At 34.3% G+C, this 25455-nt stretch overlaps 1 protein-coding gene across 1 annotated transcript in view; it reads right to left on the bottom strand.

The window, feature by feature from the left end:
• Positions 1 to 1756: 1756 nt before the first annotated feature.
• Positions 1757 to 25455, bottom strand: part of LOC110022069 (protein LAZ1-like) — a 24915-nt gene continuing 1216 nt past the window's right edge. The window contains exons 2-9 of the mRNA XM_020720847.1: positions 25354 to 25451; positions 25205 to 25261; positions 21280 to 21388; positions 18113 to 18297; positions 17641 to 17729; positions 14512 to 14773; positions 6200 to 6454; positions 1757 to 2199 (exon numbers count right to left, since the gene is read on the bottom strand). Coding sequence (XP_020576506.1) covers positions 1843 to 2199; positions 6200 to 6454; positions 14512 to 14773; positions 17641 to 17729; positions 18113 to 18297; positions 21280 to 21388; positions 25205 to 25261; positions 25354 to 25451 — 1412 coding nt within the window. The 3' untranslated portion in view covers positions 1757 to 1842. The remainder of the gene's footprint in view (positions 2200 to 6199; positions 6455 to 14511; positions 14774 to 17640; positions 17730 to 18112; positions 18298 to 21279; positions 21389 to 25204; positions 25262 to 25353; positions 25452 to 25455) is intronic.

Here is a 25455-nt window from a genome sequence, read left to right as displayed (position 1 = left end):
GCTGGTGGAGATAATATAGCTAGAAACTTTTACACACATCCCACTCAATTATCATGTATTTACACATGTAATCCCGAAATTTTTGTTAGTTGATTGGCTTTCATAATTTAGTCCTTTAATTTTTTAAATTTTAATTATTTTCTAATTTTAGTGTTTTAAAAAGTGAAATATATATTTTTTATGCATAATTAATCATATTTAACATCTAAATATCACTTTTTAATACTAGCCATGTTAGTATCCATTTACGGTGACATTGCGGTGACGGTGCAGTACCACACAACAATTTTGTTTGTTTAGTTAAACTGTATTTTGATGATTTTTTCAAAAAACCAAATTTGTGTTTATCACCGATCCTAACTTGGTGCTATAATAACCATCGCAGGTTTTGAACATTAGATCAGCGATTTCACAGCTGCATTTTAATAAGTTGCAGCTTCCTCAAACAAACCCTTAACTTATTGGTTCAGACTTTATTTTTCAACCAAAAGCTATTGGATTCAAGGATTTACATAAGCAACGTATGTCTCGATTAAAACTGCTCAAACGTCCCAAGAAAAAGTTTTAACTTTTTAACATTTTTGTCGGAAAATTTTTATATCGCATAAAAAACATCACCATTTTAACTTTTAAAAACTAAAATACACATTTCAAAACATATATAAGATAATACATATATGTATAAATCAAATTTTAGCTTTTAGATATGTAAATACATGAGAGCCAACCATTCCAATCTATACTCTCGCTAAGCCCTTTCTTTCATAGGAATCTTACACATACCACAAAATTTGCTGTATTTGACACCTAAAATTCAATATTTACATTTACACCTCTTTGCTTTTATAAGCCAATGTCTGAAAAAGTATATTTCACTTTTAAAAGCTATGAATAGTGATATTTTTTATAAGTTGTTATAAGAATTATGTGTTTCATTCATCATCTTTATGATTGCTGACAGTTTATGAAAGGATATTTTTATGAAATCAGCCATGATGTAAAAAAAAAAAAAAAAAAAAGTTAGAGATGTAATTATGTCTTAGAAGTTACTAAAAAATATTACATCAAGAGTGTTGATGTATTCAGAGTTTTATGATGGGGCGCCACGTGTCAAGCAGGCCTCAAAATTCTTAACAGTGGTCAATACCAGTATATTACTATGAGACTCACTTGACACATGACGCTCTGATGTGATATTATCTCGCTACATAGCTGCACAAAATATTAGTAAGCATGACAAGTTGTCTAAAGATAAAAATTTTCACATCAAACTTAAACATGAAAAATGTATATTTCACTTGGAACTGCATACATGACAATTTGTTTGAAAACTTTTTATTTGCAGTGAACACCATTGTAACAGATGTGAGGTATTGTTTCATAAAATATCAATTTACAAAAAAGTCTACAAGCAAAATTGAGAGAACTAGCAAGTATGTATCCAACAAAATGACATGACAATCATTGAAACATCATTCCCATATAAATATAAGAGAATGTTCCTAATAAAAACTATGTTTTTGTGGTCTAATACACATTACTCCAAGGGATTTATAAGGCAACCTTTAAGAAAAAACCGGCGTTTACATGCATACCAACGAATTCCTATATATTTACGTATTTACCACCTAAACTTTGTTTTTATACATTTATATCACTCAAGTCTTTCATATCATGTAAAACATACCAACATTTTAACTTAAAAAGACAATGAAATGCATCTTTCCATGCATAGATAAGGTGATGTATATAAAAATTAAAATTTAGATGTTGAAATATGTAAATAAATAGGGAATTAAGTGGTATGTATGTAAATCCTCCTGAAAAAATAGTGAGAAATTTTCAATCCTTGGTAATCCATCTATAGCCACGGATTTCGTATCTGCCAAAACTATGATCACTACTGCTTTCTCCGCCGCTCCCAGCACTGTTATAGCCGGATTTTCGACGGTGTCGTCTTCCCTTCGACGAGCTACAGTCGCTTACAGTACCGTTCAAAAGCGGATCATCTATGCCGCGAATAACTCTCCTAGAAGGCGACGAGGAGCCTATGAAACTGTCATCTTTGGTTCTCCTTTTGTCCTTCTCATGCTTCTTTATATTCTGAGATATCTTGTGAAGCTTCTCATTAAACCTAGTGAGACCCTTTTCCATTGGTTCCACCGCTTGAGTGACTGTGAACTTCAAATCATTTACAATCTAGAAAAAGAAAAAAATTGAAATTAAGAAAATTTAGCTAAGGTGGAAAACATGGGAATGGCCATATACATATATCAGCACAAAATTCTAATGTATTTTAATTATTTTACACCTAATTTCATAATTACACACATAACACTAAAATCTCTGATGTTAGATAAAAAATAACACTATTATGAAGGTGAAATACACCTTTTCATGCATGGGTTTCAACAACAACAACAAATCTTTATCCCACTAAGTGGGGTCAGCTACATGAATCCTTTTTTTTCATTGCGTCCTACTGAGTGTCATGTTTTCATTTAATTTTGATAAATTAAGAATATTTTTTAGACAATATGCCCAAGTTTTTCTAGGTCTACCTTTGTCTTTCTGAACATAAGTAGAATCTAAAACATCTACTCTCATAATCGGATCATCAGATGGTCGACGTTTAATGTGACCAAACCATCTAAGACGACTCCTAATTTTGTCTGCCACTGGAGCTACATCAACCCTATCACGGATATATTCATTTCGTATTTTGTCTCTAAGTGTAAAGCCACTCATCCACCTAAGCATTCTCATCTTGGCAACACTTAACATAGTTTTATGCTTCTCTTTTAAAGGTCAACATTCAGCGCCATAGAGCATTGCAGGTCTCACCACCATCTTATAAAATTTTCCTTTCAGTGGAAGCAGTACTTTACTATCACACAATAGACCGGAAGCATTCCTCCACTTCAACCAACCAGCTTGAATTCTACTAATAAGATCCCTATCTATATCACCATCACTTTGAACAATAGACCAGAGATATCTAAAGTGTTCACACCTTCTAATAATTTAGAGCTACTACTACTTAAATTACATTCCATATATTCAGTTTTAATTCTACTCAAACGAAGGCCTTTAGACTTCAATATAGACCTTCATAATTCGAGTTTTTCCTGAACTTTTTTCTCTAATCTTATCCACGAGAAGTATATCGTCAGCGAAAAGCATACACCAAGGTACAAAGCATACACCAAGGTACATCCTAGCATCCATAGCTAAAGCAAAAAGAATAAGAGCATCCATAACTAAAGCAAAAAGATATGAGCTTAAAGTCGATCCCTAATGTAATCCAACTGAAATTGGAAAATACGTGGTCAATCCTTGTTTTATTTGAAGACAATTAACACCTCAAATATACATATCTTTAATGACTTAAATAAGAGACATAGACAATCTTTTCTAGAACTCTTCAAAGAAATTCTCTTAGAACCTTATCATACATTTTTTCCTAAATCAATAAAATTTATATGTAGATCCCCCTTACTCTCAGAACTCTCCAAAGGATATCTCTTGGAACCTTATCGTAAGTTTTTTCTAAATCAATAAAAATCATATGTAAATCCTTCTTATTCTCTACGAACTTCTCCATCAAACCTCTCAATAAATGTATAGCTTCCATAGTAGACCTGCCCGGCATAAAACTAAATTGATTATTAGAAATCTTTGTAATACGTCTTAATCTATGTTCAATTACTCTCTCCCATAATTTTAAAGAATGACACATCAACTTAATTCCTCTATAATTTGCACATTCTTATGCATCCCCTTTATTCTTAAAAATGAAGATCAAAATACTCTTCCTCCACTCATCGGGCATTTTTTTAGTTTTAAAATAAAATTAAAAAGTTTAGTAAGTCAAGAAACTCTCAAATCTCTTATATATTTCCCCACTTCAATTGGGATATCATCAGCTCCTACAGACTTTCCACACTTGATTTTCTTTAAAGTCTCATCAACTTTTTTACTAATGTGACGTTAAAAATGAAACATTTTGTTATTATTCAAGATTTAAGATCACTAAGTTCAATCTTATTTTCAAAAATTTCATTAAAAGTTCATCAAAATAACTCACTCACCTATGTTGAATACATTTTTCTAAGAAAAATATTTTTTGATTTTCATCTTTAATACACTTTACTTGAGTTGAATCTTTATTTTTCTTTTCTCTTTGTTTAGCTAGTTTACACATGTACTTTTCACCATCTTTAGTATCTAATCTATTATAAAGATCACTAAAAACATAATTTTCAGCGTCACAACTTGTTCTCTAAGACTCCCTACGGGCCATTTATATTTTTCTCATTTCTCAAAGCTTTTACATTTAAATCAATTTTTACAACATAACTTATATTTTATCTTTTCTTGCACGTTATTATTCAACCACCAACTATTTTAATTTATAGAAAATTTTTCTTTTGATTCTCCATGTTCATCTTTTGCCACTTGTTTAATAGTATTTGTTAAATTATCTCATATAGAATTTACTTCTTCATAAACATCTCAAATCCTGAAATTTTATATTTTACTCATAAAAATAATTTTATTTATCTTTTAGGTGTCTTTATCTAATTCTACGACAATGATTACTAATATTCTTTATTTTACAACTCTTAATCTTAAAATTTATAACTAATAATTGACGTTAAGTACTTAAATCCACACTTGCAATGACCTTGCAATCTTTACATTCTCGACGATCACTTTTTCTCATAAGAAAATAATCAATTTGTGTTTTATTAGATACATTCTTATAAGTAATAATATGTTCATCTCTTTTCTTGAATAAAGTATTAGCAATAGTAAAATTACATGCTAAAACAAAATCTAATACAACTATACCTTCTTCATTAATCACTTCAAAATCATAGCCGCCAAGAATATTTCTAAAATCTTCTACCACTACTAAAATGTCCATTTAAATATCTTTTAATAAAGTTTTTTCTTCAAGAGGTATCATTTGAATTAAGTTTTCTAGGTCATTCCAGAATTTTTTTTAGAACCTATATCTAAAGCTATTTGAGAAGCATAAACACTTATAATATTAAAAATTTTAGTATCAATAATAATCTTAAGGGTTAAAATTTTATCTCCAATTCCATTAATTTTCACTACATTATCTTTCAATCTTTTATTTATAATTATATCTACACCATTTCTAGTGTGACTCTTACCTGAATACCAGAGTTTAAAGCCAAAGTTATCAATCTCCTTAGTATTTTCTCCAACTCATTTAGTTTCTTGAATACATAAGATATTTATTTTTCCATGAATCATAATATCAACTAATTTTATTAATTCACTTGTGAGAATACTATATTTCAAGATTATATCCTAATATTAATTTCATGAAATAACTTATTTATCCTCATCTGTCTGTAATATGAGAACTCTTGTTTATTTGACACTACACTTGGACGTCGGTGTAGCAGCCCTTGCACACTTTTCACTATATCCAGATCATACAACACATCGCTTCCAGGGGACTCCTAGCATTTACACAATAATCAAAAGGAATCATGTCATGATTTTTCGACAAATTTTACGCTGGTTGTCGACTGCCTAACACAACCATTCACTTTTCACATCCGTAACTTGGGACCCGGCAATGACAGTGTTATGAGTTTAAAGCACTAACATGCTATGAATGTAAATATGAAAGTTTAGGTGTGAGATATGAAAATACATAAGAATTGTGTGCTATTTATGTAAATTTCCCAAAAGGAAAAAAATAGTTTTTAAGTATGTTATAATCAAATATGCTTATCGTGCAGATACGTATGTTGTAACTGGTTGAGAAATTGAGATGGTGAAAGTGATTATGCACATAGGAGTAAAAAGCACAAAAAAATATTGATGATCACAACTCAAACATGATCTTTGAGGGGAAAAACAAACTCTGCCAAATAGATTATCTTTGAGGGAAAAGGTAAAAAATGTTTCAGAAGTTATAATATATTTAGTTGTTTCTAAAAACACTTTTGAAATAACTTTTAGAAGTTTTGAATGTTTTTAAAAACAAGTTAATTTATTTTTGAAAAAAAAAGATGAAATAAATGTACTAAACATACGTGTTTCTAAAATAAAAGCAAAAACAAAAACAAAGCACAAAAGTGATTCCGAACAAGCCCAAAACAAGCATGGATTTACAAAAAACAAACACAAAGGAAGTAAGAGAGAAGCTTACATATTCACCGCCACCAAGAAATACATCTCGGACACTATCTTTGATGTTTATTCCGCTCTTAAAATCGACATTAGGTGGCTGAGGAATCCTTAGCTTGGTAGGTCGCTCGCTATCCCTAACTTCCTCGGGGTCTAATGGACAGTCCACGGAAGCATAATCTCCAAGAACTGATACGGTGCCGGGGAACCGATCACCCATTAGCTCATATGGCTTCGCAGGAAATACATATAAGTGAACCATGGAAGCAATGCCCATCTGCTTTAGAAGAAAAAATTGCAGGTCAAACATGCTGCGCCATTGCGTAAGAGAATATAGTTTCCAATCCATAAAAATTAAGATAGCTCAATTTTCAAAGAGAATGATTATACTCATCAGCATGTATTCTACATCCATTTATGCTCAATGGAAACTACCATTTGTTACAGCATGCTAAATCTGTTAAGATTGTAGGAGAATTGGGAACCACATCTTTTTGCCAAAATAGTATTAGAAATCAACCATAAAATAATAAAAAAAAAAATACATAGAGACCACTCAATTTGCATGTATTACATATCTAACACCTAAATTTTAATTTTCCTATGCATGAAAATGTGTATTTCGCTTTTGAAAAGTTAAAATAGTGGTGTTTTTTATGCCACCGGAAAGATTTGGGTTGTATAATGTAAAAATCAACGTTTTCGTAGTAGATATATAAATAAATAGGAATTGGGTGGTATTTATGTAGATGCCCCTAACAAAACTTGATGGAAGCCACAAAGTAGAACATTCAAAATTTTACTGTTAAGGCTCTCCTGCAAAGGCACAAGCACTGATGCTTGTGGAAGTGTTATAGTTATGCAAATCACACAATGTGAACAAACATTTATTGTTCGTGATGTTTTACTACCTAGAATAATGTCAGCTTTTATTGTTCTTCGGGAAGACAAATTAAAAACTAAGTAGTACTCAAAAGTATAGATTGAACCCCGATCATACCAGTTTAAGAATTTGTATTTGTATTTGTTTGATTAAAGCATATTTTTGTTTAAATTAAGAACTGTTATTTGAATAAGCATGTTTTAAATTCTAAGTAGATAATAGGATTTGATTTTAATTTTAATTTTAATATGATGATATTTAAAATTAGGGAAAATTACATACATAGCACCCAATTCTTATGGATTTGCCTATCTCACACCTAAACTTTCATTTTTACACACATTACACTTTACCTATGGATGAAAAGAAAAAGGTGATAATGAGTGTTACTTTACATATGATATTTGTAATTATGAAAGTTTAGGTGTGAGAAAGATAAACACGAAAGTTTTCGGTGCTATGCATGTAAAAGCCCCTTAAAATTATAAGGCTTTTTTCTATACAAGGAACCAGTATGATGCAATCTTCATTATCATGGAGCATTACCCACCTTTTCAGTCTCTTCCCTTCAATAAAAGAGAAGATTCTCTCACCATTTCTTTTCTAACCATAAGAACCTCCAATCTCACAATTTTCTCACATCCATAGAGAAATAAACAATTTTCAATGGAAAGAGAAGAAAGGATAAAAAAGGATGACTACACCATTAAGATCTCAACCAATTCAGAATAAAAGTTAAAATATTGTATGTAAATCTTAAACCAATTCAATCTCGCCCCGCCTATTAATCTTCCCACACTCTTAATCACTCAAAATAAATAGTCTTCATCCCTCAAGTTATGCCACACGCAATACTCTCGATTCATAGGTGGCATGATTTTTTAGCCTATTTGTCTCTCTCCTATAATAATAATAATAATAATAATAATAATAAGATTCACTCACCAACCATCTCATAACTCTCAACTTCTTAGTTTTGTCACATAAAAAGAGAGAGATGAAACAAAAGTTCAAGGGTGGAATAAGAAAAATGATAAAAAAGGATCTTTACACCGAAAAAATCTCAAACAAATTGAACTCAGAGTTGAAACCTTGGATGCAAACCCTAAACCAATCATGATATCACTACAGATGAACTATTTGATGAGTTCAAACATTTATCAAATATTCAATATGAGGTTGGGTTGGCAATATGTGTGATACTGGAGAAAAAGCCGAACTATAATAGAAAATGATAATTTAATTGCTAAAATTTAAAAGGACTACAAACACCGACTCTTGATAATAGGAGAATAATAACAATACAAATATGGAAGACACCCTAGGGTGGCGGTGGAGTGGTGTACGGCGACGGGGGAAAATAGGGAGTGGACGGTAGGTTTTGGGAAAATAGGTCGAGGGATTGGCAGAAGGAGAAAAGTGCAATAGGAGACTGAAATGAGGGTGCAGCAGTCGGCGGGGTGTTGTGAGGGTGATGGCAGAAGCTGGACACGGACTTAGGGACGGTGACAAGGGAAAATAGGGAGTGGACAATAGGTTTTGGGAAGCAAGGAGGTGGGCGGCAGCAAGTGGAAGTGGTGGACCATGGCTGGGCGTAGGCCAAAAATGGTTGACAATTGCTAGAAGTGGGATCAGAGGGGGCTGCGGAAGGATAAATGTCTCGTCTTGACCAAGCTACAGCCGGAGCATCACCCGGACACTTGGAGACGGTCAGCACCTCAAACAAGTTACAGCCGAAACACCTTATTATCACCAGATACAACCCCTGGAGAGGAAGAACACCTAAAAGGCAGAACTCAGAATTCTCTACTCATCCAAAAACGGTCTAGTTTTTAGAAAACAACACTTATAAATATGAGAGATTAGAAAATAGGTTGGGCAAGAATTAACGAGGTGTTGGGATAAAAAAGGAAGGAATTTGAAATAGAAAAGAAGTGGAAAATGGTAGAGATAAGGTAGGCAATGAATAAGAAAACTCTTTATGGAAGGGAGTGAAAATGAGAGAAGGGGAAGCTAAAAATGCAAGAAGTAACAACGGTTACAGTAGAAACTATGGTAACCGTGTCTACGGTATTGTAGCAGCTACAGTACCTCGGGATGAAAAAAACTCCCACGTCAATCTCCCGGGGTTGGGAAAGCTTCGACCTCATTCAACGAAGCTTTTAGAGTAGAAAGATTTTGGTGGGGTGATTTAGGTAGAGGTGGATTTAGGGAACCCTATGATAAAACTAAGGTTGAGCTGACTTTGATATCGAATGATATTGGAGAAAAAACCCATATTATAATAAAAAATGATAATTTTATTGTTGAAATCCAAAAGAATTATAAACAACGACTAGTGATAATAGGAGAATAACAACGATACAAACATGGAAGACACCCTAGGGTGGTGGACGGCAACAAGGCAACAAGTTGAGGGATTGGTTGGAGGAGATGGGCGCAACAGAAGGTTGGAATGAGGGTATAGCAACTGGCGAGGTGTTATGAGGGTGATGGCAGTAGTTGGACAAGGACTTAGGGGCGGCGGTAGGAGAAAATAAGGAGTGGACAATTGGTTTTGGGGAGCAGTGAGGTGTGCAACAGCAAGTGGAAGTGGTGAACGACAACAGGGCAGCTGATCGGAGGCCTGGAAATGGTTGACAGTTGTTGAAGGGGCCGAGCTATATTCGGAGCACCACACGGATCCTTAGAGGTAGTTGCCACCTCAGATGAGTTACAATCAGAGCACTTTCACATCGTTGAGTGCAACCCCCAAAGGGAGAGAACGCTTCAAAGGCAAAACTCAAAATTCTCCACTCATCAAAAAACCGTATAACTTTCAGAAAACAACACCTATAACTAGGAGAGATGAGGAGTTACACTAGGCAAGAATTAAAGAGGGGGTGGGATAAAAAAAGGAAGGAATTTGAAATAGGATAGAAGTTGAATGTGGTAAGTAAGGTAGGCAATGAATAGGGAGGAGGCTCTATGAAAGGGAGTGAAAATGAGAGTTGGGGGAGCTAAAAAAGCAAGAAGGATTCACGGTTATTTTAGCAGCTACAATGATCACGTCATCAGTACTGTAGTTGTTATAGTACTGCGGGATGAAAAGCTCTCACATCAATTTGACTCTTTCTCGCACCTATCTCATTATTGCATGTACCTAAAGAGCAGGCTTGAATTAAAACATCTATATATATATAGAGAGGATATTAATAGTCTTGATGTAATTCCAAAGCTTCTTTGATACCGAAACTAGTAGAGAAAGTAGTGGAAACACAAGAAACAAACTTTTCTTCACAATAAAATAGGATTTCAGCATAACTCGAACGGAAATAAAAACTCAAACATAAAATGACACGAGCAAACACTTCTAACTGTATCTCATTGGGTGGTGGAGGTAGGCTAAAGAGATAGGAATGATTAGAAGAGATGACAACTGTCAAGAAAGGCGAATGGTAGCGAAGGGAAGGTGCAAAACTACAGCACAATAAGTTTGAAGGATTAAAAAAAGTTGGTAGCGGTAGTGGGGTGTTTAGGCAGAGCTTGAAAAGAGTTAGGTAGACGGAACAATAGTAATTATCTGAAGAAAGGTGGAATAGTCGGGTGTCGGGGTTACAGCGGGAGAATTCGACAATAGAGGAGTGGAGGGGAGAAGGGTTGGAAAGGGTAAAGAGGGAGGATACAAGCACCACCTCAAAGAGGATACAGACTGAGCAATACCACCTCCTCGGATACAGCCCCACAAAGAAGAAAGAGACTCTACACAAGAGAACTGAAATCAAACTCAAACACAACTCCAATCTGCCTCCCACATACACAAAGACAACAATTTATTGAGTCCTAAAGGAGCTTCGACACAAAGAAATAGAGTGGAAGGCCAAGAAAAATCCAGGAGAAAGACTCTTTCAGAAGAAGACAAGTGTGGAAGGTGCATGAAGTAGCCCTGGATCATGAAGATTCACAAACCGATCCCTGTTCCTTATGCAGAATCGTGATTCCACTATGCAGTTCTTCTGCATTTGCGAGTTCGTGGATTCCCGCATCGCAATGTTTTGCGGGGCTTCAACCTCGTTGGTTCGCAACGGCTTGCATAAGTGCATTTTCTGCGCCCAAACCGAGCGTTGTTTGTGTGCCCGTAATCGGACGATTGTCCTAGCGCCTGCATTAGTCTCCTGAGGATGGGGGAGCTTCGACTTCATAGGTCAAGGCTTCTAGTTCTCTCTAGTCGTTCCTGGATCCCACTGACAACGGTCGTGTCTCCCAAAACATCTGAGGAGCTTTTCCCACTTGCGATCATACCCCCCCGATTGATCTGTTCTAGTTTGGCGTAATCTGAATCGAAGATACACTGCTATGCATTTTCTCCCTAGCCAAATTTCTAACAAGTAAATATCTAGTATGTTTCTCATCTATGACAAGTTGGGCCTCTGCATGGTTGAGGATTTGAAAGCGTTTGGTTGATGGGTGATTCTTATTATCTTCCAGGTCTTCCCTCTGACTCTTGAAGTTTGGAGAGTTGACATCTTCTGTTGTGTTCCAATAACAAGAGCTTCACACTTGCCTTTAGTCTCTTCATGTGGAACATTGGGGGTGGGGGCTAGAAATGTGGTTGGTTGTGGTCATCACTAATATCTAATGAAATTTTAAATTCTAACATCGTCTGGTCTGTGTGAACATTGTATGTGTCAACAAAAAGTTCCTCATCTTCTAGAAGAGCAATAACTACACTGGATGTATTCATGAATAAGGGAGTTCTCTGGGGGAAGACTTCATCGGATGAAAGTTCTTGTTTGAACTATTCTTCAGGGTCTGCGAGGTCTCAACAACACCCTACTCCATGAAATAGATCAATCCACCGGTTGTTCATTCTACTTCCACATGTCCAAATCCGTGACACTTACAACATTTTCTGGATGTGATAGTTTTGCGGATTGTTTTCATTGGATAGTAGTAAGGGGGGGTCACTTGGTGATAAGGTCTCTCCTCTTCGAAAGCTAGAATCTGCAACTTTTGGCGGTAGTAAGTTGGTAAGAACTGGCATCGTGTTTCCCACTTCATATTCATTTTGTCTTGTTCTTCCCTTCAACCTTCCAGATCAGAGTCGAGGGTAACCTCCAACTGAATTTTATCTTCAATATTCATAAGTCTCTGCTGAAGACGACAGAGCTCTGTCGTATCTCGTCCTAGGTAGGCTTGGGCAAAGATCTCCTTTGTCGCATGGTTAAGGTATACGAATAGGGAGGAAAAATTTTTAGCGGAGGTGAAAAAGGGTAAAAATATTTGGGTAGATCAGCGAAGGGAATTTAGGCTTAGGAAAGTGTGGCACTGGAAAGGGTATTGGGTGGTAGGAAGGAAATTTTGTAGGCATTGGTGAACGCAAGAACACCTAGGATATAATTAAGGTCGGGCTAGCTCTGATACCAAATGATACCGGAACTACTAGGGAAAACAGTGGAAACATAAAAAACAAACTTTCATTAATATTAAAATAGAATTACAACATGACTCGAACGAAAACAACAATTCAAACATAAAATGGCAAGCAAACTCTCCTAAATGTATCCCATCGGGTAATGAAGGTCGACTAGAGGGATATGAATGACTACGAGGGATGACGACAGCCATAAAAGACGGATGTTAGATAAAGGAAGGTGCGATACTATATGAAGAATAAGTGAGAAGGGATGATATGTAGCAGTAGTGGAGTGGTTGGGCGAAGCTTGAAAGAAGTTAGATAGGCGGAACAACAATAATAATCTGCATAAAGGGGGAATAGTTGGGTGTCGGGGGTTACGGTGAGAGAGTTTAGTGGCAGAGTGAAGGGGAGAAGGATTGGAAAAGGTATAGAGGGAGGATACAATCACCACCTCGGAGAGGATACAGTCAGAGCCCCACCACCTCCTCGGATACAACCCCACAAAGAGAAAAAGACTCCACATAGGAAACCTAAAACTAAACTCAAACGGAACTCAATCTGCCTCCCACATACACAACGACAGCAATTTATAGACTGCTAAAAGAAACTTCTACATAAAGGAAGAGGGTCAAGAAAAATCCATAAGAAGACTAGTGTGTAAGGTGCATGAAGCAGCCTTGGATCGTGAAGATTCACGATTTGATCCCTGTTCTACAAGTGGGATCATGGTCTCGTTGTCCCGCTCTCTCACATTCGCGAGTTCGCAGGTTCCCACGTCGTGATGTTTCACGGGGCTTCAGCACCACGGGTTCTCAGTGTCCCGCGTTGGGGCGCTTTTTTGTGCCCAAACCGAGCGTTGTTTCAGCGCCCATAATCGAGCGCATGCCCTAGCACCCGTGTCATTCTTGCTCCTAAAAAGGAAGAATCGTGGCATATGTTTATTGATAGAGGGCCTAAAACAAGATTACTGTTCACAACACATTTTTCATTTCTTGCATAGTTTATAACTTGGAATTGATGATTTGACCCAAATGTTTTAGAAGATTGACAAATTTTAACCTAGGCCTAAGGGGAAAAATACATTTAAAATAGCTAGTATATAGAGTTAGTAGGATATTATTTTCATTATCATAAACCGTCCTAGTTGTTCCGCATAATTCTCTCAAATTCCTTCTCTCATTTCTCCTAACTAGTATCTCCCTTTTTCCATCCATCCTTTTATGTTACCTACCTCTTCGATCTTCATCTCCATCTTCTAAATTCTAATCACAAACTAATACATTTCTAATACAATTAATCATCTTTAAGTTCATCTTTCAATCAATTAACATAGCATTATTAATCGCCATTCAACTAAATTTCCATTGTTTAGCCACAATGCCGCATCATAAGAAACATACCTTTCCTATTTGGAACTTGAAAAAAAAAAATTGCATGTATGTAACCTGCATTATGTTACTCAAGTGAAGGATCATCTATAACTCGTGTCTTTAAGTGAAAGATCATCTGAATTTCAATAAGAAACCTTCCATCAACATATTAAAGTAATAATTTTTTTTCAATGAACTGACCAAAGAAGAAAAAGGATTCATGAAGCCGACCCCACTAAGTGGGATAAAGGCTTGTTATTGTTGTTAAGCTGGCCAATCTATAAATCAACTTGTATTAGAAACAGATATATCAGAATAAATTCATCCTTTACCATGATTTAATAGTATATATTCATTCATAAAAAAGGCTAATCAGAAATGATTAAGTTCAACAAAATGCAGATAGCCGGACATAGAATGAAAAGAGGAAAAACACTAAGGAAGATTTTCATACATGATACATACCTAATACTTAAATTCTGATTTTTACAATTATGTCAGTTTACCAATGCATGCAAAGGTGTATTTCACTTTTTAAACATTAGTAATAGTGGTCTTTTCGATGTGATATGAAAGATTTGAGTGTTATAAATATAAAAATTAAAGTTTAGGTGTTAGATATGTAAATCCATAAGAATTGTGTGGTATGTAAATGCCCCGAACATTCAATATAATCAGATTACCTCTATGCAAATGATGAAGTCCTGGATGCTTGATTTAAACTGCAAGGCCTGAGCTATAGGGCTTTTCACTAAACCCAGCGAATAAAATAATGCAATAGCCACACCTTGCCACCAAGTCAAAAAAACAATTGATTTGAACGTTAAAAACTTTGCCAATGGGTTTATATGCTCCAATTCATCCTTCGTAGCAGCATAAAATTGCACTAGGCAATATAAGGCCCATGATTGACTGAAATTGAGGACCACTGCCATATAAGGATACCTGAAAATATAAGACAACAGCTAAAAAGATGTAGCCAAAAAAGGTTAAAGGTATCTTTTCATTACCGTGCAAATACAATAAGCCTAAAATTGGACTCTGAATCGAGTGGCAAATACTGTAACTTTCAGCAAAAAAATGTAGCCAACTAAAATAACAAGGAACAATAATGCAGTGAAGTCTTTAATCATCCAATCAGGATGTGTATTCGAAACTTCATTTTGTATAAGAAAGGTTTGTTACCATTTTTCATGACAGGATGAATAGTATCACATTAGAGTGAATAAATAGTATCACATTTGAAGCCGATGCGTACAAGGTTATGCCTATCAATACCTTTTAAGAATGACTTCATCCAGTCTAGAATTATAAACAAACAGGCTTCCGATGATGTCTCTGTTATTTATATTATAATCATAATTGCAGTATTAGTAAGCTTGCAATCCTATTTGTTAAGGAACAAACCCCTCGATGCATTACACTTGGCAATAACTTTCTACATGAGTACCTTATGCATTATCACAATTACATAATTACAAAACACAAGGTTTTATTTATTTAGAAGCAAAGCTCTTGGAATTTTATGCTCGAAGAAAATTTTCTACATAAGTAACTTATGCTTTCATGATCAATTTTAAGATAAGAGGAATCGAGCGCCAAGGCCTCTGCCTAGAACAAGTGCATAAGAGGAAAGCAAATTTTAATTCTTAGTTTGTTTGCTAATATTAATTCCCTTTTTTTATTATTATTTGTTATAAATATACAATTTCTAAATAAATATATTATCAGATATTGCTGATGTTCACCCATTATAGTGAGCCCATAAATCTCCTTATAAATAGACAATAGTTACCTTTGACTTATCCATGCTCTCGTAGCCAAGTCTATTTCCTATGTAATTATGCTATTTTGGCTATATTATTTCTGATCCAATCATATGCTCTTTTAAGTGAAGCTCTCTCTTTCTTGATTTTCATCGTGCTCTTAGACGAGGACACCATCAGAAAAATCACTTTCTTTTGATTTTATTATCTTTAGCCTAGTACCATTCTATGGGATATTTATGGACTTGAGTCATGTTCCTATTAGTTAGTTCTATTCGATTTAGTCCAGCATTTTTAACTGAGTCATTCAGTTGTTTAACCAAACCTTGTTGCAGCTGCCAAGAGGCTCAGCCTCGTTTGGCTGTTTTTGGCAGGTCCTCAACTACAGCGCCCTTCCCCGCCTTGCTGCCATCACACACAGCCGCCACCATCCTCCCCGACCTTCCCGCATCACTTCTAGTCGCCGGCCCTAACTGCTATTATCTGGAAAACAGTAAATTTGATGTTTTCCTGCGGTCCAACCATCATTCCGATTCGCTGCCACCTCGACTGCAGCCTATCCTGCTGTCCCTGCAGTCCCTGCTTGCTACCCCGCACCAAACAGCACTCCTGTCCTGCAGTCCACAGCCCTTCTCTTTCGCTGTCTCTTGGTCTCCCAGCCTCCGCTTCGCTGCCAAAGCGATTCCAACCCCTCCTTTTGCTGTCCCAGCCACCCACAACCCATTTCAGTCACCAACCTCCGCTTCCCAACCATCTAACTGACCTCCACCACCCCGAGATCGAGCCCTAGTGTGAGTGTTTCGTGTTTGTTGTAATTTCCCTTTCAATTGTGTTTGATTGTGATTGTCGATATGCTTTCAGTAATAATATTTGTTTTTCCTATTGTGGTTTGAGTTAACTATGGTATCACAATGTCTTCGGCCAGGATGAATTTTATTTTAGTTGTCTTTGCCATGATTCAAAAAATGTTTCAAATTTTTTATTGTAGCCACCTTCAATTTCAAGTGATTCAAAACAAGCCAGAACTCTCATTCAAAACTTACTTCATTCAACTTTCAATCAAACTTCTCATCATAATACCAGCAAGAAAACTGTTGCCATGAAATTAATAAATGTAATGATTGCTCATCCGATGATATTTCAGGTTTCGGAGCTATATTAAAGAGAGCTTTTGTTTTAAAATTGATGCCAAAAAGCACTAGAATAAAAGTGGCACTACTTCCACACTAGCATTAAATATCAATGCTGAAGACACTTAATATAAAATAGCCTCTTAGCACTATAAAATTTGAAGTTGGTCAATCAAAACCCTGCCTTCTATATGGGTCTTCTCTCTTTTATATATACTTTAAACGATTTACAACTTATTTTAATAAAGTCAACACCCTGCTCCTCACTTTTAACCGTAGATGAATATAAGCCATAGCACCTTTATAGCTAAAAGTATACGCTAGAAATATCTTAATTATATCAATAAACAAAAAGCATGCAATATAAATCCGTAGGGTCATACAAAACAGCAATATCAGCAAGGGGACAAAACCTATGATAAATTGTGATGGACAAGAGATATTTAACCTAAACTTCAACAGAGCGAATCAGAATGAATCCACATGGAATAAATATGTACCAGTAAATATATCTAACTACCCGTTAAAACAAATAATACATTTAGAACAGGTCCTACAATTATATTATAACAAATAAGAAACTTAGTCACACTCTCAAAGAAAAAAGTGTCAAAATGGTCTAACTCTTTCTAGAGGTCAATTTTAATCTCAGATCTATAAAAGTGTCAAATTAGTTCCCAGACTTTTTAATGAGGGCTAAAATAGTCTATCCTAGGGACCATTTCAGCTCATATTTAAAGAGTCTGGGGTCTAATTTAGCATTTTAATAGACATGGGGACTAAGATGACCACATGTAAGCAATCAGCGGACTACTTTCGCACTTTAATCCAAAATCGGAAGTAAAATACACAGCTAAAGCAATATCTAATTGCTAGGAAGCCACAAGCAGCTGCCAAAACAACAAATGAATCTTACCCACACTTCCATTTAAACTCTCCATCACAATATGCATCGAAGGCTTCAAGAAAAACGGCCAGAATGGCAGTAAGAGTTTTAATTATCATCTGCATAAAGAAAATTATTAAATTAATTGAACTCGGAATCCATGTGGTGTTTGTAAGGATTGGAATTCATGAAGGAAGATTTACATGCATGCCACTCAATTCTTATGTATTTAAATATCTAACACCTAAACATCAAATTTTATATATTAAAATAGTTGTATTTACATGCATGCCACCTTTCCTAAGCATGAAAAGGTGTATTTCACATTTTAAAAGTTAAAATAGTTGTATATTTTATGTGATTTGAAAGATTTAGGTGGTATACATGAAAAAAAACAAAGCTTAGGTGTTAGATAAGTAAAAACATTGAAAATGGGTGGTATGTATGTAAATACTTCTTCATGAAAAGTGTGAAATGTGAGCATAAGTCCGAAGCCACATACATATTGAACAATACCAATTTTGATGACCTGGTAAAACCATTCACCCAATCTCCATGGCTTTAAAAAATAATTCATTGGGAAGTGATGCTTTATTATACCCTTTTCAGATACAAAATGTAAAAGAGGTTGCTTAGAATTTGAACCACCTTGCCTCTTCATAAACTCAATCGTTCTTTCTTCGCCGCCTAAATTGGAAAGGAAAACTTATTAGAAAAAGGTAAAGAGGAATGAAACATTCTCAGCAAAGTTATCTACACAAAATAGAAACAGAAGAGAGTATAATATATCAATCTAACAAGTTCAACAGCCACATGCATATATGCATGGTATTTATGTCTGATATTTAGAAGTGGGGATGAAAGCAACTATGCCATTCCATTCAAAACAACCATAAAAAATTTAAATCAATATTCAATGCAACCTTTATATCAAGCAGATTCAAATTTTTACCAGAGAAACAGTTCCATCTCAGTGTATGTTTTAAATATTAGCAAAATGTCGGCCGCTCCTTTGTGTCGGGTAGTTTTGGCAATCCATGGAAAAGCGAGGTGGTCATCCAAAGTGGTAATTTCTGGATCTTGAACAGAACTCACCTCCAGATTCTGGGTAGATTAAACACTTGCAAACTATAGAATATCTTTTCTTATTTCCAAAGATGCAAACATACAAACATGGTTAACCACCTGCATATTTTATTCTACGAATACATTAACGTAAACACTTAGTAATATCTAGCCAAAGCAGATGCCTCCATCGTAGCAAACCTCTGTCCAAAACTTCCATCTTACCATCTCCGCCAAATGAAAGCCACCACAACGCCAGTGACTTTATCTAACAACCACCAAGAGGGATTTTGTTTCTTCTTTAAGATGTCTTTTATATCATAAGTTGTTGATCAATCAAATCGTGTGAATCAAACCTTAGTGCTGAGTACCAAAACCACAATCTTCACTCAGACTAATTTTAAGAAATTATCTAGTTTGGTCCCAAACTGTAAAAAACGTTCCTTTAAAAAAATAGGAAATAAGCCGCCTCATTGGCCCCATATCAAGCAAAGAAAATACCAATTTTTCCATACGATATGTAAGAGATTCCTCAATTATGCCCATGCTATGGAATTCAGCGACACTTACATGTTTCTAGCTGTCGAAAGATATGCAGGACAGGATAAAGTGAACATATTCTCAAGTGTATGATGTTACATAAGTCTATAAAATTAAGATAAAAATCCACAACACCAAACCAGATACTCTTTAGATCACAAAATATTACAACAAAAGTAAAAATAATTATATCTCGAACTAGATTGATACCAGCGTATCAAAATAAGATATAACAAAAATACTTTAATGCCATGAACTTTTTTATAGGAGGAAGAATTTATGAATTCTTAGGTAGATAAAATATATAATACAACCAAGTCTGCATAAAATAACTTAGGAAAACTCCCATCCGAATCTGAATTTAGTTTTTGTTACTATTAAAAGTGAAGAATGAAGATGTGATGTTATAATAGAAACACCACTCATTTTTTAGTGTGATGCATTAATTGTTGTCCCTATAGTAAACATAATAAGGAAAGAACCATTAAAACCCAAATCAGGCCCACCAAAGTTCAATAATCAAAAGATATATTTTGCACACTTTCTAAAAAAGTGGAGCATACAAAAGCCATGTTGGCAACTCGGGGAGCCTCCATACAGTAAAAATGGTCTCTATGGCAAAACCAATGCAAACAACATCAGGCTAACACTACTTCCATGGAAGAAAAGACCTTTTATAAAATATAAGGGCTGAAACAAGAAAAAAAATAAAGAAACTTATTACCTTCTTGATGGCATTGGTTAAACCAACGAGCCTATGGTCTATGGCTAGGTTAGGTGAATATTCCAGTTCCCACCTCTCATGTGCCTCTAAATTAGTATAAACAAAACATAAAATAATCGACTCAAAAGAAATATATCACAGGACCAACTCTTCAGCTGAATTCTCTTCTCATATACCCTTTCCAACAAACCATAAAATAATAATAGCTGCTGCAACCCTAGTTGCTATTGCAAGAAAGATATCTATAAACTCGCATCACTTATATAAATAACCCATCAACATAATATCAATTTAAAAAATTAATAATAGACTTAAATTGCATTTCAATGTATATTTATACTCATTATATATTTCAAGCTGATTGGGTATGCTAAAAAGAGAGGCCTCTGCTATACGGACAAAAGTGATAATAATCACCTACATCGGTCTCATTTAAAGGCACAAAATTGACTCAATCATAGTCAGATGGGTCATCCATCTTTCAGTGTATTACAATCTATATTCTTATATTATTCAAAAAATAAAATTTAATGAGTTCCAATTTAAGATGTGCCAAAGCCAAAAACATCATAGAGTTACCTATTTCCAAACCCATTTAGAAACCTTAATGTCTTTTTCCTTAACCCACATTGATGTATGGAGACAAACTCATATCACTAATATTACTAGGGCCAAATAGTTTGTTACTTTCATAGAAGATTCATATAAAATTTATTACTTTCATAGAAGATTAATTATGTGGAACCTGGCTTTTCATCATGAAAAATAAATATGAAAAGTGTGCAATCCTTCCCATCTTCCATAAAATGATCCTTACCCGATATGGCACTACTATCAAGCATATTAGATCTGCTAATGAAAAGGAATATCATAAATAATCCTAATAAAACTTCACCTTACTAAAGTTTATGATATCATTAAAGTGTCAATATACAGTGTTGCTAACAGACAACAAAAAAAATAAGTATTTTACATCAACCTGTGAAAAAGGCATAATCTCAGTTTCAAGCAACAACATCAATGGAAAGAATTGTTTTCAAATATTAACCAAATTATTTTTTAGCATATGATCTTTCAACAATGAGCCTATCAGCATTTATGGGAAGCAACCATGCAATTATCAAAGAAGCAGATAGCTAAATCACCATCATTGTCTCAGCAAATAAGCTTTCCACGTTTCAAGCATTTAAAGCATTACATAAAGCAAGCATTTACCTGATAACGTGTAATTGTGAAACATATGTTACAATTCAGATTCTTGAAATAAAACTAATAAAATTATAACAATTAAATAAAAAATAAGGTAAATTTATCCAAGAAAATTTCGTAACGAACCATACCCAAGCAAGCAACAAGATATCTTCCAAAACAGTACATGGCAAAGGACTCGTAGCTATCACGGATGATTCCACAATCAACACTTAACGTTGGGTTCACTAATGACACGTACTGAAACAAAAGAAAATATTGCACTTTAGGCAACTATATGAATATGTTCATATGATAACATACAAGCTAGAAAATATCAAAATAATTAGAAAAAGTAAATGAATATATAAAGAGCATCCAATGGCTCTTTCAAAAGCACTTGAGTAGTTCAAAGCAGTAAATAATTCTACATTTCTCAGTAAAAGCAGAAAAGCATAATGCTCCCAAACAACGGTACATTCAAATGAGTATGATCTAGTGATAATATTGCATCCCAATCCTTAATCTTCATAATTCATCAGAATAAGGCATTATGGCATTGGTAAGGATGGCCTCGAAACTCTAACGATGGTAAAGGTGTTACCATTTTTAACTTTAAAATCCAAAGAAATATTTTTCTTTAAGTCCAAATGGAGATGAATACTGAACATTTCAATCATTTTATTTAAAAATGAAAAGAAAAACATTAAATGAGCACATTGACCTATGCATGAGAGTTTGCAGAATAAATAAATATGAACATAAACATAAGAGTGTCAAGGAGATGAATTAAAAATTCCAATCATGAAATTAATTCACAAAGTACATGCTCATCTGTTACTAAAACAATTTAGCACATACTTTTTAAATAAAACGCATGTTGACTTCTTCTCGTTAAAAATACCATTTAGAACATCATGATTTATACTTACAGTTAATGACATCACACAAAAGTGCCGAAGAAAAACTCCTGGAAAATGTAAAGTGCGGTTTGGGATCACTTTTATTTTTTATATTCTATTTTTAAATTTTATTTTGTTTACATTTTGGTTTGAAACAAAATATGTTTAGCTAATTGATTAAAAAATGGTTGTTTATGAAACTATTTAAAATATTTAAAAATTAATTTGAGCATTTTTTAAAAAAATATAGTTCTCTTTTAGAAAAAAAATTTAAAACATACAAAAAACACACGTAAAGTAGACATTGTGTCTGGGCTAGATACAAAACTCACATAAAGGCAATTATTTTGCTAGTTATCCAGTAGTACGGTGAGCCAATTAATCTAGCCAAGTTATCCAATTCCTTGAGAATATTTATATAAGTATTTGAGTCATTCATAGAAGTATTTGAGTCATTTGATTTTCATTTTTGCACTAAGTCCCAATTTTTTTCAAAAATGGTGAATTCTTCTCCTTTCAATAACTAAACAATTAAAAAAAAATCTCAATGACTAAACAATTAAAAAAAATTCAAAATAATCTTTGATAATATAAAGCTATTAGTTTATCTTAAAATATTATTTTGCTTAAAAATTACAATGCAAATTTTATTTATTGTAAATTTTATTCTAAATGACACATTTATTAAAGTTTGGAGACTTTGAGAGATATAGTATTATTAATAATAATTTTTAGTGAAATTAACTTTAGATATTTTAGAAGATAATTCTACATTTCATATGCATATTCCGCCAATTAAACATTTGACACAAATCTCTTAAATGGTATTAGCACAATAAATGAAATAATATATGTCTCAGAGCTAAGGTGACATTAAGAACTTTTGTTTATTTCGTTTTGGTTGGAGCTGGAACGAAGAAGAGTGTCTGAATCGATTAACTTAGAGATGTGATTAGGTGGGAAGAATTTTGTACAAGAATGATAGCTAAGGAGAGCAAGATGTAGGTACTTCAGAATTTTCTTCACTTCTGCAAAGGAAGAGTCACAAATTAGGTAGGAGTGGGGGATGACGCGGGTTTAAATTGATTACCTTCAAGAAATTTGACTTTGATACCAAAATTTGATAGCTCCAAGATTATCTTCTTCCAGCTTACTCTTCTTCTTCTATCAATCTCTTAAAATTGCCTTTAAACTGCTTAAATCTTCTATTTAATTCAACCCTTAATAGGGAGGGAATTGAATTATGATAGATGAGAAACTGCTCATGGCGTTGGAGCCCCACTCCCAAGCGCTGCATTTCCACATGCTTTCTCTAAATTTGTTCTTCTGGGAGCACAAAAATTTTGAATGCTCTAATCGAACTTAGAAACGACCATTCCACGATGGAGTTGTGCCCATTCAAGATGCATGACTTCCCAGTGCTCGGTTCACTGAGAGCCTTGCCTTTTGGCATCGAGGCTTCACTCTTCAGCGTTAGGGCTTCCCTATGGCATTCAAGAGTTGGAATGCCTTGGGTGTTGTTGTTGATGTGCTATCAAGCTCCACGGCTCCACACACACTAACAATTAAGAAGATAGGCATGCCACTACGAGCTTAATTATGCAATTCTACTAAGATGCATTAAAAAGTAATATTGCAAGAAAATTTTAAATAGCCTGACCATTTGGTTTATTGGCATAATTGCACGGCAAATAAAGCTCCTAACACATTAACTACCAACAGAGAAAAAATGGTAAGATAAAACAATTGTAAATTTGAATCCCGCCAGATATAAGGATTCAAGCCTCATCAAATGATTGACAAGTTCAATATAACAACAACAGAAACAAAAAAGCTAAGCATAATGGTCAGATTGCCTCTCAAATGACCTTTACTCGTGCGGAAATAAATTGTGATTTCATATTTTAATAGAAGCAATCAGGGAGAACCTAATCACCTATGGATGTCAGAAAATTAGAATATCATGGCTTTTACATGGATCAAGTAATTTCTTGAATAGTTGTTAACAAGAGTTTAGCTAAAGGCCTTCAACAACAAAGAAAGAAGAAACTTTGGATCAACATTCTCTTATAATAATAGCTCAAAACCTAGCAATGGAAATTTTTAGACATGCCTAATCTATCTCAATTAATGTCCCTAACAAAATGTTGAAAGCCCCGGCACCCTGAACTTCTACTAATATCTTACATAAGGCAAATAGAAACTTTTATTTCCCACTATGCATTGTCCAGTAAATCTAAAACAAGTATCTATCAACTACCCAATTCAAATTTCAATTTAATCTCCTTAATTATAGTCACTTCGCTCCATAGATATCATAATTTTATTGTAAATCCATTTCACAAGTTCGCTAACAACTAACGAATAAGTTTGTCTAAGCCTGATTTCAAGCACTCAGATCCACACAACAATATCAATAGGATGATTATTTCTTTAATGAATACTCTTTAAAAAACAAATCAAAAGCTTTATCAATTTTAATCAGCCCTTTTGAATATGAATGCTTCATCTTTATCTTTATCACTTTTCACCACTATTAAAGAGCATCCAATTCCACATTTAGGTGCAACAGTTTGCAATTGAAGATGGCAAGTTAAGAAACTGAAAATATGGCCAATATTTCAACCAATTCACCAAAACTTTCTAAAGCTATTTTTCCTTTTATATATACGCCACTCATCCCCAAAAATAGCATAACTGTGACTTTCCAGAATTCTGTAAAAGAAATTATCGGACTCCTTTGGAAGCATCATCACCATAGCTAATTATCTAGAGAGACATTTTCACTATTTTACCAAATGATAACAAACAAATAGACAATAAACTGCTGGCACTCAAAATTGAAGACGCAGTAGCATCTCAAACAATTTATAAGCCTTCTAGAGAAGAACCTAGAGCTATTCTACATCTTAAACTCTAAATATAGAAAAATAAATAAATCTTATTAGATTTATTCCTTAATGATAACATTGATAACAATTATTGATATTTACAGCACATAGAAAGTTATTCATGCAAAACAAGTGAACTAATCTGGAATATGTGACAGTTAGCCTATTAAATTGTAAATAGACCATCATAAAAATATTGGCATCCAAGGAATGAACAAAACCTTCTTCAAAGTATTAAAAATGTGCTAGATTTAAACAGGAATTCTTTAGAGGGGAGTTCTTACCGACTCAACAGCATAGCAAGGGACCATCAAGATAACACCAACTAAAAACTTTTGCTCCTATAGAAGCACACAAAACACCAAAATAATCGATAATCAGGAACTGCGTTCAATAAATGAACAAGCACTGGAAAATAGAAGCATAAATGAACCTCCGGATTCTTGTACGCTGATAGGTGATGGAGCAAAAGAAAAATGGAAAGTGATACTGAAGTAATCACAAAAACACCAGCAATGGCTGCTGCCCATGCTGG

This window comes from Phalaenopsis equestris, unplaced genomic scaffold, assembly GCF_001263595.1.
Source record: "Phalaenopsis equestris unplaced genomic scaffold, ASM126359v1 Scaffold000167, whole genome shotgun sequence".
In the NCBI taxonomy this organism is placed as follows: Eukaryota; Viridiplantae; Streptophyta; class Magnoliopsida; order Asparagales; family Orchidaceae; genus Phalaenopsis; species Phalaenopsis equestris.
The sequence above is the reverse complement of the archived record's forward strand: the minus strand, read 5'-3'. Positions and strand labels throughout refer to the sequence as shown.